The sequence below is a fragment of the Ciconia boyciana genome, chromosome 3 (genome assembly GCF_034638445.1).
Source record: "Ciconia boyciana chromosome 3, ASM3463844v1, whole genome shotgun sequence".
Taxonomy (NCBI): Eukaryota; Metazoa; Chordata; class Aves; order Ciconiiformes; family Ciconiidae; genus Ciconia; species Ciconia boyciana.
This window is the reverse complement of record NC_132936.1, coordinates 8,101,835-8,116,625: the sequence shown is the minus strand read 5'-3', so window position 1 is coordinate 8,116,625 and position 14,791 is coordinate 8,101,835. Positions and strand designations below refer to the sequence as shown.

The 14,791-nt window shown below is 43.5% G+C and overlaps 1 protein-coding gene across 1 annotated transcript in view; it reads left to right on the top strand.

Annotated features, from left to right (window-relative positions):
• EVA1A (eva-1 homolog A, regulator of programmed cell death) overlaps nt 1-14,791 on the top strand; it is a 213,428-nt gene that overhangs the window by 77,838 nt on the left and 120,799 nt on the right. The window contains exon 4 of the mRNA XM_072858374.1: nt 12,043-12,195. Coding sequence (XP_072714475.1) covers nt 12,043-12,195 — 153 coding nt within the window. The remainder of the gene's footprint in view (nt 1-12,042; nt 12,196-14,791) is intronic.

Here is a 14,791-nt window from a genome sequence, read left to right as displayed (position 1 = left end):
CAGCACAATGGAGTGAGGGCTGTTAAATGGGCACATCCTTCTGGCCCAGCCACCGAGGGAAAAGAATAAGCCTTTTACCTCCTGCATTCATCAGCTTGCTCTTGCTTATCTGTATTATTTCAAAACTAAGGTGGTGCAGGGAGTGGAAATTTATAAGGGCAATAAAACCTCAGGCAGCAAACACTGTGGCGATGAAAAGGTGTAAATAAAGGAACGCTATAAATAACAGAGGACAGATCCATCAGCCTGCGATCGGGGTCAGAGAAACTTTAATGCTAACGATTAATATTGTTTTAAGCTGTTGACGCACAGAGATTTTCAGGCACTGTCAAGTAGCCCTGTCTCTGTAGCACACTAATCACTTGTCTGTCAGGAGCGGGATTAAGAAGAACGTGTGATTTCATTGTCAGCAAATACAGAGATTATTGTCAGCCCCTGCCCCCCAAGGAGAAGGAAACTGCTGCTGACCTAGGAGAGTTAAAAAAAAAAAAAAAGAAAAAAATCCCAATTTTCTTTCAAACCTCATCAGTCAGCCCTGATTGACATAATAAGGAGCCAGTGAAGACCAAGGTGCTTCCTACTGATGTAGGTGGAAAGATTCCCTTTGGATCAGGTCTAAGTACCCAGATGGGAACCACTAAAAAAGACCAATTCTGAAATCTGCCTAAATTGTATAAATCATAGAGCTGTGACTTTTATAGATCCCCTTTGTCCATTGGCATTTGAATTTTCTGTGGAGTCCTAGGAAAAAACCAAGGGTAAAAAAACATTTTAAGCCACGAATTTGCAGTGAAGGACAAGGAAGTGGCCAAGGAAGTTACACCGCAGTCTTTCTGTGCTGGGACAGGTGAGTCAATAGCATTGCCAGAAGGAACTGCGAGCCTTTGCCCTCACGTACCGCAGGAGATCCAGCCCATCCTTAGGTGTTGTGGGCACCTGTGATACCTTTCTGTGCTGATGATGGAGGCTGTGTTGTGGATGGTGCTTCAGGTGTCAGGAATAGCTTTGGCTGCTGCAAGAGACAAAGTGATCTGGGAGTCTTCTCCCCAGAAGAGCAAGGGGGTGTCCTTGGGGCAATTAACCAGAATAAACACAAAGAAACCAAGTTTTTAAAAAAGAAAACCATAAATCTAAATCTCATCATGGTCCTACTAGAGGTTTGCCATCTCTGAATGATAGATTTCAAGATTTCCTGGCATACTGGTGAAGAACTGTGACAAGAAAAGCGTGTTCCAGAAACAATATGCTTATAAACCAAATTGAGATGCTGCAAAGGTTTACTTTTGTGAAAGTTTGGATCTGTTATATTGAATCCACAGTTTAAACCATGCGTGTAGGCCTCACAGAACAGGGAGGTAAATTTATATAGTACTTCTGCAGGAGGTCCTGTATATAGACTTATTCAAGACAGAAAATATAGATCAATTGCTCTCCTCAAATAAATGTCTCTTGGCAAAAAAGCAGACAAGAGTAAATCTTCTCTGGAGCAGAGGTGTGGTAATGAACTCTTTCCAATACTGTGGATTTCTTCAATATTTTTTCAATATCAGTCCTACATTTGGTTTTCAAATTAATTGTCCTGATTGCAGCTGGGATAGAGTTAATTTTCTTCCTAGGAGCTGGTATAGTGCTGTGGTTTGGATTTAGCATGAGAATAATGTTGATAACACACTGATGTTTTAGTTGTTGCTAAGCAGTGCTTGTACAAAGTCAAGGACTTTTCAGCTTCCCATGCTCTGCCAGCGAGGGGGTGCACAAGAAGCTGGGAGGGGGCACAGCCAGGACAGCTGACCCAAACTGCCCAAAGGGCTATTCCATACCATTATTATTATTATTATTAAAAAAGGACTGTCGTGGTTTAACCCCAGCCAGCAACTAAGCACCATGCAGCTGCTTGCTCGCAATTTCCCCCTGCAGTGGGACTGGGGAGAGAATTGGAAGAGTAAAAGCGAGAACACTTATGGGATGAGATAAGAACAGTTTAATAATTGAATAATAATAATAATAATAATAATAATAATAATAATAATAATAATAATAATACTAATACTAAAGAGAGAGGAACAAAACCCAGGAAAAACAAGTGATGCAACCGCTCACCACCCGCCGATTGATGCCCAGCTCGTCCCGAGCAGCGATCGGTGCCCCCCAGCCAACTCCCCCAGTTTCTATACCGAGCATGACGCCATATGGTATGGAATAGCCCTTTGGTCAGTTAGGGTCAGCTGTCCTGGCTGTGCCCCCTCCCAGCTTCTTGTGCACCTCCTCGCTGGCAGAGCATGGGAAGCTGAAAAGTCCTTGACTTTGTATAAACACTGCTTAGCAACAACTAAAACATCAGTGTGTTATCAACATTATTCTCATGCTAAATCCAAAACACAGCACTATACCAGCTACTAGGAAGGAAATTAACTCTATCCCAGCTGAAACCAGGACAATTATACATTTTTAAAATAGGTATCTCCTGATTTTTTCAGCTTTTCGTCATACCAATGGTGCATCAAGCTCTTCTCGGTTACACACTTATTTTTCTGATTACTTAAAAGGCACTGGAGGTTGTCACCTAATCATGCCTCCGGGAGCTGGGACTTCTAAAGCATCCGCAATGAATTTGGGAGATTTGGTAACTATATTTCTCCCAGCTACATTTTTTTCTTCTCCAGCAAAGTCATTGAGGGAATACTGTGTGTTTAATTATTTAGGACGGTAGTGAACTAGCTTTTAATCTAGTAGGCCTCATTGTCCCATATTTTATGCTCTAGGCAACCCCATGGATTATATGTAAAAATATCAATCAGGTATCCTTTTAATGTTCCTGTGTCAGAATTATTATTGCCATTATTTTAACATTTGGAGAAGACCATCTTAATGATACAAGACTAAATTTTCCCTTTCAGCTATTTTAATAATAACTTTAAGCAGCTTTACTCGAGATTTACGCTATCACTGGAACAGAAGAACAAAAGTGCGGTGAGCAGTGGTACTAATGAAGTCTTTTTCCTTTCATATTCAAGTAATTTTTTCCTTAGTGCATCCCTCCCATCTTTTCATTGCAGTAACACAGGTTTTCGCCATGCTTCCTATGTTGCCTCCTATGGTGTAGCTAGTCCAGATTTACCTCCATGAGAATCGGCCAGGTATTACATCCATGCTGGTTGGCCGGTGGGACACTGCAGCAATTACAGCCAGCTTCGGCACTGATTTGTCTCTCTTCTGTCATTGGCTACCAGTTCTTATAAAATGTATAGGGACTTCACTACATTTGTCATCTCAATGTTTCTGACAAATTTCACTGAAATTTAGCCAGCAGGTTCTCAGGTCCTTGGAAGGAGGACTAATAAATGGTGAGGCAGAGGCTCAGGCAGCAGAACACCAGTAAGTCACAGCTGCTTCAGAAAATCAGCCCAAATTCATTAATGGAAGAAGTAGGATGAGAATTAAATTTGTCCTGGGCTCCCAGGTGTTTTGTTTAACTCTCCTCTCACAGTCTAGCATATATATTTCGATATTGTTCCCTTTTCCCTCCTTAGATAACCATATACCTCTGTTTGTCCAACAGGAAAGTGCAACTAGGTGCATCTGAACTCTACTTTGGAAATGAAACGTAGCAGTTAATTTGCAGCACTGCCAGCCTTTTCATAGCAGAATATAAAAAGACAACTGCTTCAGACTAATGAAAGTGACAGTGGGGAAAGGCGCCTTTTAAACACTGCAAATTGGATGGGTGCATCAGGAGCGTAATTTTAAAGGATTCTGACAAGGTCGTTTGCAAAGAACAATCTTCTTACTTGTCAAAATGGTTTCAGACCTCCAAAACTTGGCACTCTTGAGTTTTCAGGGTACTTCTGAAGTTGGCAAACTGCCTATTTGATATAACTCTGGACTGTCATCTGAGCTGTATCTTTCAGAGTTTTAGATTAGCTTCTGCAGAAGTAAGCGGTGCACTCTGTGCCATTGAGGGTAGCAAACTTCAATTTTTAAAAGTTAAATTACAGCATCTTCACAAAAAGTTTCTCAAGGGAAAACTGAACTGAAATAATGTTAAAAGATATTTCTGTGCAAATGTATGAATTTGGGACATTCTCACTTTTTTATCCTCCAAATTAAAGGGGACAATCCTTTTTAGATCCTGGCTGTTGAAATGAGGGAGTGACCAGGTAGCCCACAGCTTAAGTGCTTGTGGGGGAGTCAGAGGAAAGGCTGTACTTGAGGACTCTAGAGACCTTTGCTGTCCTGGAAAGGTTTCCTCCACCCAGTCCTGCCTAAGGGAATGCTGACATGATTGATAACGGATTTATTAAAATCCGGAGATGAATGGAAAATTCTCATTAGTAGCAGGTTTATGCAGATGAGGAGGAAGCTCTGGAACTCAGGATATGAGATGCATGTCATAAGTGAAAGGAAATTGGAAGAAAACAAAAAGCAAGGAGCTGTAGCAATGTGGACTGGTCTAAAGAGTAGGCATTTGCCACGGTGAGGAATTTGTGATCTATGTTGACTTATTTGTATGTGGGGACTTGGAGGCCAGAATCTGCTTATATCTTCCAAAGTGTAAAAGAGGACACAAAACTCAGATAGCAAATGCTTGCTTGAAATGAAAAGTAAGTAAATATACGAACACAGGAGCAGGAGTGTGCGAAAAAGGTTTGAAGGGGAGCACCGGCTGGAAAATATCATTTTAGTCCAATTACCTTCTTCACAGAAGAGTGTAGTAGTTAGTGAAAGCTGTCCAAGGTACCTTTGCTCTGTCTACTTTGAGATGTACTTATCTATTTTAATTTTGGGAGGATGGACTTAGATCTATATGCACTCAAAAAAATTCCCTCTATCTTACAGAAGGTCCTGGGAATTAGCTGATTATGAGGGAAAATAAAAATATATAAAAACAAGGGTCACAGGTTACAAGGAAGGGTACTGGATGGATATCTCCAAGATGAGCTGTTCATGGGCAGTCCTGTTGCACACGCACTCTTGTTCAAGGATGCTGCTTAAAGGTGTCTGTCCTAGTGTTTAATAGGTTTCCTGTCTTGGAGACTCATCTTCCTAACTCCCCCGGAAGAGATAGTCACAGGTGCTCACTATACTCATCTCTCACATGATTAACAGCATCACGGGAACAGGTTGCCCAAGCAAGTTGTGGAGTCTCAATCCTTGGAGGTGTTAAAAACTTGAATGGACACGGCCCTCAGCAACCTACTTCTCTAGTTGGCTCTGGTATGAACGTGGGGGTTGGCCTAGACAGTCTCCAGAGGTGCCTTCTGTCCTCTGTGACTCTGTGAATTATGGTCTGGAGTGACTACATGCATAGTAAAGAGTTCATATTTCCATGGTTAATCATTATTTTGGCTTTTCTCTTTAGGCTGACACAAAAAATTGCTATGTGGTGACTTTTGCAATGTAAGTATTCTGCTTAGATGTGCCGAAATGAGCGAAATCTCACCACGTGAGATCATCGTCTTTATTATTTGGTGATGACTTCCAGTGTCCATAAAAGTTTGCTGAATTTTAACTTGTGACTAAAAGGTTGCACACTCCACTTGAGCCACCTGGCCCACTGTGCATCTCAGCTGTTCAACATTGCAACAAATCCGTATCTGATAGGTGCAGTAAGAGATGTAGGTAGGAAGAGTGACACAGAGCACTGGAGATGTATCTGACATTAGCACAGTTCTTCTGGAGAGAGTGGCTGGGTGAGAAAGTGAATTGTTGCTATGCCCTTTTTTACAGACCAACACTAACCACCACCCAATAGTTAAACACATTCATTTAGCAGTTAAAGGAAAATATCTGCTTGTGGAATGGCTGGATATAATGAAGAGTTATGAATTTCAAGGCAAGAAATGTTCTTTGTTTTGGGTGGTATGCAGTGGAACAGTTAACAAATCTGGCATGAAGGTGAGCAAGGCAAAAATTGGGCTAAAGAAAAGTTATTGGCTAACGTGGAGTGCAGTTCGGTTCTGAAGTGGCATCTTGGGTGCAGTCTCATTAACTTAACAGTTATAAACTAGGTAAGATAGTCTTCTATGGGAAACAATGCTAACCTGATAGAGAAGTGGGCAAAACCATCTCTGTTTCTTACAAAATCTCTTTCTTTGCTCAGATCCCCGATTCTAAGATTTAAATCCTTTAGGATTTTGTGAGGAAGACAGATTTCTCTTTACAGATATTTCCAGCTCTTTGATCTGGGAAATAGGGTCAACTATTATGCACTGATAATGTGAAGCATACATATTTTAATTAGCAAAATTTCATAAATTTTTCCACAAGTTCTGTTGAGAAATATAACTTTAGGCAAGGTAGACCTCTGGCATTAATGCATTCCATCACTTTGTTAGACACAAAATCTTTTTAGGAGCTTTTGTCTCTAAGATCTTGCAGGGATTGAGCCAACTGACATTTAGTTTTGAGTTTCCCAATCGTGATCATTCAGAAAATTGTTGTGGACCATAGGTGAAAATGTTCTTAAGACACTGGGTAAATGTATTTACTACAGGTCAATACTTTAACATTCGTGTACACATCCTGTAATTACGAAGGGTGTGGTGGTTTGACCGTGGCTGGATGCCAGGTGCCCACCAAAGCCAATCCATCACTCCCCTCAGCTGGACAGGGGACAGAAAGATATAACGAAAGGCTCGTGGGTCGAGATAAGGACAGGGAGATCACTCAGCAATTACTGTCACAGGCAAAACAGACTCCACTTGGGAAAATTAGTTTAATTTGTTACTTTGTTAATTTGTTATTGTTAATTTGTATATTGTTATTTGTATATTGTTAATTTGTTAATTTGTTTGTCAAATCAGAGTAGGGTAATGAGAAATAAAACACTAAATCTTAAAACACCTTCTCCCCACCCCTCCCTTCTTCCTGGGCTCAACCTCACTCCTGAATTCTCTACCTTCTCCCCCCGAGCAGCACAGGGGGATGGGGAATGGGGGTTGTGGTCACTTCATCACACGTTGTCCCTGCCGCTCCTTCCTCCTCAGGGGAGGACTCCTCACACTCTTCCCCTGCTCCAGCGTGGGGTCCCTCCCATGGGAGACAGTCTTCCACGAAATTCTCCAACGTGAGTCCTTCCCACGGGCTGCAGTTCTGCACGAACTGATCCAGCGTGGGGCCCTTCCACGGGGTGCAGTCCTTCAGGAACAGACTGCTCCAGTGTGGGTCCCCCACAGGGTCACAAGTCCTGCCAGCAAACCTGCTCCAGCATGGGCTTCCCACAGGGTCACAGCCTCCTTTGGGCATCCACCTTCTCTGGCATGGGTTCCTCCATGGGCTGCAGGTGGGTATCTGCTCCACCATTACCCTCCATGGGCTGCAGGTGGATATCTACTCTACCATTAACCTCCACGGGCTGCAGGTGGATATCTGCTCCACCATAGACCTCCATGGGCTGCAGGTGGATATCTGCTCCACCATTAACCCCCATGGGCTGCAGGGGACAGCCTGCCTCACCATGGTCTTCACCAGGGGCTGCAGGGGAATCTCTGCTCCAGTGCCTGGAGCACCTCCTCCCCCTCCTTCTTCACTGGCCTTGGTGTCTGCAGGGTTGTTTCTCCCACATATTCTCACTCCTCTCTCTGGCTGCAGTTGTGCAGGTTTTTTTTCCCCCTTCTTAAATATGTTATCCCAGCGGCGCTACCCCTGTAGTTGATGGACTCAGCCTTGGCCAGTGGCAGGTCTGTCTTGGAGCTGGCTGGCATTGGCTCTATCGGTCATAGGGGAAGCTTCTAGCAGCTTCTCACAGAAGCCACCCCGGTAGTCCCCCCGCTACCAAAACCTTGCCATGTAAAACCCCTTTCAAAGGGTCTTCTTGTTCAATTTACTGTTTGAGAGTGCCAATTTTTTGCATTAGAAACTTTTATAATTGTTTTCCCTTAATTGTTCTAGCTATGTTATAATAATGTCATATAGTGACCTTTAAAAATGTGTCTAGAAAAGCCTGCAGCTGTTCCCTCCTTGGTTTCTCTCTACTGAGTTATATTTAAGCCAGTGTCTCTGAATACGGGCAGTAATAAAAGGGATATTATCCTTAGCAAATATCTTAATCATGGTAAATCTCTGTTGTCCTACAAATGACTGCATGGGGGATTAGAGTTGAGTAAGCCATTTGCTGAATATCACTGCCACCTTTCCTAGGCCATTTAAGCATGTTTAATTTTTCAGGGTGAAACACGAAACCCACTAATACAAATGTTTGCATTTGGACTGAATTATATCCAGACTGTAACAGTTATAGCAGGCTTAGGACCAGATTGTGACTGATCTGTAGGAGGCCAATTCTTCTTGGGAGAGTGAGAGAGAAAAATCCAGATTCATTCCCAGTCCCAGCTCTCTTATGTCACTTACGCTGCTTTGGTTCTTTTCAATATTTATATAAGGGTATTATGGGTTGAAGTACCAGTAAATATATGGATGATGCTTAGCTCTGTATTTTTTTAACATCAATCACAGTCCTTACCATCGTCCAATGCCTGGGAATCATCAGTGTCTGGGTGAAAGACAGCTGGCTTAGGTTCATCCTGGCTGAGATGGAGGTGGCAATGCTATGAAGCAGAAAATACTTTCAGGGACTTGCGTCCTCTGTAACATCACTTTATATCTGTTTGTTCATCCAGATTTCTACACGTTGCCCAGAAACACTGAGAGTATCTCTTCTCCAGTGATCAAGCTTACAGGAGCCTTTTGGGAGTCTGAAATACTACTGTCTTTTTTCTTCTTTTTTTCTTCCTTTTAAGAAAGCAGTGTCTTCTATCTGTGCCAGCCCAGGGGACTGCAGCCCTAACCAGTCCAGACTCAGCCAGAGCCTTGGGAACCGGCAGCTCTGATAGGTGTTTCTTGGGGCAAAATTTAGTGACCGTGAGGTGGCATCTGTTTCAGGTGGCACAGCCCTCTTACTCCACACTGCAGTGTGCCAGGAGCACGTCACCCATAGACTGCACTGGCTCCCAAGCAGCGTGCACTCAGTTTCACCTCCCCAGTCTCATATCTCGAGCCATCCATCAGGCAGCTTCCCCCATAAGCCCTGAACACGACTTCCCAGAGCGGCTACAAGGGTAAGAACTGCGGATATGAGAGGCAGAGTTTTGTTGTTGACTGTCTCGTGACTGCTGGACTGACTTTCAGCAGAGATGTGAATGTCTGTGCATCCCAGTGTCTTCTGGGCTAAATGCAATCCTCACTGTGTTTAAATCCCAGTCAAGTTTCCAAATGACAAGCCCTGACTTTGAACGGTCAATAGAATTTCATAAATATTCTCAGGACCTTAAATGGGTCCACAGGACATGTGGTTAAGCAATCAGTTATACTTGTTAATTGGGAGATGTAGCTAATAATAACCAAATCAGAAGAGGAAATTGAGTTAGTGCCTTGTAAGAAATAAGACCTTCACAGAGGACCCTGGCACTCACTCATTAGAGACCTCAAAATTGATCTTTTTCTAAAGTTAATAAACTATTTCATATTTCAACCACTTCAGCCAGTCACAAGTACTCTCCCTTTCCATGATATTGGCTTAACATTAACTATGTATAGCTTGTCCTATTGCAGCGTTTTGTGCCTTTGTGCTTTTAGCCTGAATCCATGCTTTTTTTTTTCCTAAGGAAAAAAAGTCTATTAAGTCTATAAAGTTCTATTATACTCTGTTAAGTTTTACACTGGATAGCCAGGTTAAAGCTTTGATTCCATTTCCCTCACAGAAGAAACAAAAATCCTATGGGAGACAATGATAGGTGAAGATGCTAACCCTTAGTATGTTCGGTGTATTATTCAGATGCCTTCATGGTGACTGCGGATGAAATACCTACATAAAATGATGATTGATTTTTCACAGCTGTATGAGGTTCCTCTCTCCCTACATACTCTGATGTTGAAAAGAGCTTCTATTCCTCATTCCTGTCGCTGTTTTACACACTCAGCTGGTCGTGGGTTTATCCCTATAGGTATTGCTGCAGGAGGTATGTTCTTAACACAGATTCTCCCATGAATGAGTTAGGTCTTAATTCTGTCTTCATCTACAGGGATGGATGAGAAAGTGTTTTCTCAGTCAATAAATATTTTAGAGGTTTTAAAGTTTCCCTGCAGTGGGATAAAAACTGGAGTCTTTCAGAGATTTTTGTAAAATGGCTGCAGAGTGAGAAGGAAGATTATGTACTGGAACAGTGTCTATGGTTAAGATTCTCACCTGGACCGTGAGGGTTTGGACCAGGGTTTTCACATTCCAGGTGGATGATTTGATCACCAGGTAATAAGCTATTTTGAGGGGGCTATTTTTTGGCTTCGAATAGGAATTTCCAAGTTGAGCATGACTAGTCATTTGTTCTCAGACGTTTCTTTTAAATCAGCATGTGCCTGTTTTGGTATAATATCTGTTTTCTCCATGCAGTTTCTTCTGAAAAAATCTAATCTAATGTAGAAATTAGCCCTGCTTTGAGCATGGATTAAACCAGAGGACCTCCTGAGGAGTCTTCCAACCTAAATCTTCTATGTTTTATCTTTGGTGGAAAATTCCTCTCCATCTCCAATAAGGAAAAATGATTCTTGAACCTATAGTTACAATGCAGTCAAAAATGTCACATTAAGTGCTAGCTGCCATGGTGTAAAGACTTAAGTATTAAACTATAAAGTAATTATTAGCTAGTGTTCTCAGTTACTGAGCAGTTTGATGCATATGGACTTTGCATAGGTTCTCATATATATATGTGTGTGTGTGTGTGTATGATATTAGGTATCTAGGTATAGAGAACCAGTGACAGGGAGAGACGAAAGTCATGTCTATGCTAGTAAATGATACAGGGCCAGGGGCAGCCCCAGGCACTGGCTTATGATTATCTACACTGTTTGGTTGTTAGTGTGCTCTATGGCACAATTTTGACCTGGTACAACTAGGAGCATTTCGATGAAATGACTGATCGTGCTTGGGAGGTTACCATGGGTCAGAGACCCTTCCCATTAAGCAATTTGTGTGCTGTTGTGGCTACATTTCTAACGGTAAATAACATAATCAAGTGGAAGGTCACTCTACAGACACTGGGGAGGTTAAGGTTATATTCCTGGTTGTGCCCTGGGTTGGCTGGGGTGACTATAGACATGCCACTTCAGTTTTCTTAGTCTCTTTCTTTCACACTTGTAGATGTCTAGCTGTAAAGTCTCAGCTCTTCAAAACAGCGTTTTTCTTTTGTGGTGTGTTGGCAGACATACATGGGGAAGGCCTGTTCTAGGTTGGGACCTCTAGAGGTTCCCATAATACAAATAATAATAGTAATGAGAAGGGAATGACATGTGATTTCTTATGAAATAATTGCCCAGTCTCCTTGACAGATGTAAACTGAGTGACTCTTCTCTGTGCACCAGCCTTACAAAAGCAAGAGTGTATTTTGCATTCTTGCACTGACCATTTCAAGAAGGACTTGGGGAGCAGCTTTGCATATCTGTATTTGCAACAGGCAAGAGCAGCTTCCATCATTAACAAATTTAGTATAGCTCCTATTGAATGTGCCAAGGGAGAGCTGCTGTGAAAAAAAGCTATTGAGCATAATTATGTTTGCATTTGAGCTGCTGTGAAAAAAAACTATTGAGCATAATTATGTTTGCATTTGAGCTGTTGCGATGTAGAATAAATGCTTGGCACATAAAAGGCTGATCTGTGGATGAGAAAGGTGCCTAAAGATGGGCTTTTACCTTCCCCTGCCATAGGCTTCTAATATCACCATGTGGAAATCAATTGCCGTGCCTCACTTATTTGTCTGCAAAATGAAATTATTGGCTATTTACCAGAACTGTCATGTGCTAGGTTAAAATATGTTCATTAAATGTGCTGATAATGCCAGAGAGAGAACGCATAATGCAAATGATCAGTGCTGCTCTAGCAAATGCAGTTGTAAGGCTGGGGTTGTGCTGGCAGCTGATGAGCACCTCTGGGCATATGCCCAGAATCGCTGCTGTCTCTGACAAGCTCACACCATGGAGAGGTGAGAGGGCTCCCTTCATGCTGAGTGCTCGCCTCTGGATCAGCTGAGTAATTAAGTGTTTGTTTCCTTCCAGATGAATACAAGAGTAAAGTAGCCTGTGAAGATGACAAGTTGCGGCTAAGCTGTAAGAAGAGCATGGTGATAGCCATTTACTCTGCTATCTTTGGAAGGACACAAGGAGGCAGCCTGGAGTGCCCCTACCAAAACCTAGGGATGCCCGTGATTGGTAAGCAGGGGAATGGCTTGACAGAGCACACTGATCTGGGCAGGGTGATTTCATTTACTGCCGTCACGGTAGAGCTGGCACAGATCCCGATTAGGAAAAGCAGGACTGGGATGTGCAACCTGCCACGGTGGTGCTCCTGATGTGTGGTACCTTGTCAGTCAGTGGTGAGCTTCATCATGAGCACCAAACTGAGGTTCAGACAGATGCCCTAGCCAAGTTACCAAGCCACAGACTTTTAGCAGATTCATCAGATTATATACTTGAAGGTACTCCTTGAATTTCTTGTTCAATTGTCTGTCCTCGTGGTGGTTCATACACTGAACCTCTAGCTATAATCTGGAGGAACATATTGTTGGTGGATGTCATGGACCATCTGTGGCCAAGTCAAACCTTGACATTGCATTTAAACTTTTACTGAAGTTAAAGCAAGGGGTGAAAATTCAAAAAGCAAGTTGTTAAGTTGCATCACGTTACGGTTGACTTACAGTACCTTCAAGTAGCTTTTTTACTCTCAGGCTATCATAGTCTCTTACATTCATGTGTTAAAGATCAATAAATTGAAAAACATTCAATAGAACTGTCTGTTCTTGAGCCAATGTGAAATGACTTTGAATATTTTGGGCTGTGGCAGAGAGCGCAACTGTCCGCAGTGCAAAATCCTGTGGTCAGCATTCCTCGTCGTCCTTCTCTGCAGAGGTGAGAGGGAATTAACTGGTTTCCCGAAGGAATTGCCTCCAGAGGGGGAAAGGCTTCAAAGGGGGCTGTACAGGGAAGCTTGAGCTTCTGCTATTGCCTGTGCTGGTATCTGTTCAGCTGTATCTGGGGGTCTTTGGCTTCACAGCTGCTGATCTAATGCCCTTAAGGAGTTAAATGCTATTCAGATGGAAGCATGTGAAGTGACTGCTTGGAAATATGATACACAGATGGTGGGTGTCAGTAGGAAAACACGGGTGGAATCAGGCCAGTCAGGTTATTTGTGCAGCATGGCAAGTACCTTAGTTGTGTAGCTGTGAAAGTCTGAGCACTTGCACAGCTCAGTAGTTCAGGGTCTCCTACCCAGTCTCATGGTTCAGATGCATGGCAGGAGAGTCACTGTCCTTTAACAAGTTACCTCCCATCTCCTGAGGTGACCTGTGTCCCTGGATGTGCTCCTGTTGTCCCCCAGTTGCCAGGGTGCAGAAGCCGAAACAGATATGTGTAACAGGTTAGCCTAGACCTCTTTCATGTGGTGTTTGGGGTGGGCTAAGAGTGTGTATGCTGGTTGCTGTGGTGGTTTGGCTGCGGGGTGATAACTTGCCGAGTCAGCGAAACTCAAGAGGTTTCTAGTGTATACCTGAGCACACCGCTCCATTGTCCTTGCTGAGAGAGCATAAACAGACACGTACCGGTGACAAAGTACTAGCACTGGGACCTGCTCTTGAATGTCAGCGTGAAGCAAAACTCTGTGTGAAGCCACAAAGGGTAAAGTTTTACTCTTCTTTGCCCAGATGTAAAGTCCTGAAACTTGTACTGGCTGAGAGCAGGGTGTGTGGCACTAGAAAACAGGATGGGAGGCAGTGGAGCTGGAAGAGCAAAGCTGTAGCTAAGAGAACAAGCAGTGAGGTGTGACAGCAGGGCTGCACGTGCCATCCCATCTATAGCGCTTCTCTGCCCTGTTGTTTTCAAACTGGCCTTGTGATCTCTAGAAATTGGGATGTTTGCCCAAGGAAATAAGGTATCGGATCCTAGAGCGTAGCACGCAGTCTGCTGCTGGGATGAGGCAGGGCCTCCCTCCAGTGTCAGCTCTTAAATGAAACTAGTTACAAGAGCAGGCTCAGTACAAGCCAATGTAATGCCAAGCTAGTGGTGGGAATGCCGAGGTAGCTTTACACTGAAATCCAGTGCAAGGTTTTAAGCTGTGAACTGATGCTAAAATTGACCGAGTTGTTGGACAGGAGCAAATATCTGCATGCTTGGAGTTGCTGGGGTCTCAAGTATCTGTTAAGTCAGCCTGGTGCTGCTGGGGTGCTGAGGTATGTCCTGCCTGCATAACAGCAAAGGGAGGGTGAGAAGTGTCTCTGGGACAGTGGCTGGCTGCATGCCCTGCAGGGCTGGGGATGAGAGGTGAGGCACTCACCATGGAGCAATGCCTTCCCCAGGTTTTCCCAGGCATTTGGGCACTGTGTGTGTAGGGTGAAAGACAGACAGTATAGCTGTTGGTGCTGATGTTCCTCTGCATGCTGAAATCCTGAGTGGAGGGGGGCTGTGTGAGCTTAACTAAAAAAAATGTGAGTGAGCAGGCGGTCTTTCAACTCACCATGCCCCATCCCTCAAATCCCAGCTATATTTGAGAGTGTTTGTCCAGATTTGCTAGTGTGTCCAGCAACAGCTCGCTGATCCCCTCGGCATGATGCTGCCAATGCTACAGGCAGTCTCTGCTTATCGTGACCTTCCCTTCATCTGTTTGTGCGAGCTGACCCAGCAGGACAGAGATCTAGTGATGCAGGTAAGGGAAGGTGAGTTGTGGCTGTGGTTATCACTCCTCTCTTGGCCCCACTGGAGAAACCAGTGTAGGATCCATCTGCAGCCCAAATCAGCGAAAAGCATATTCACACTG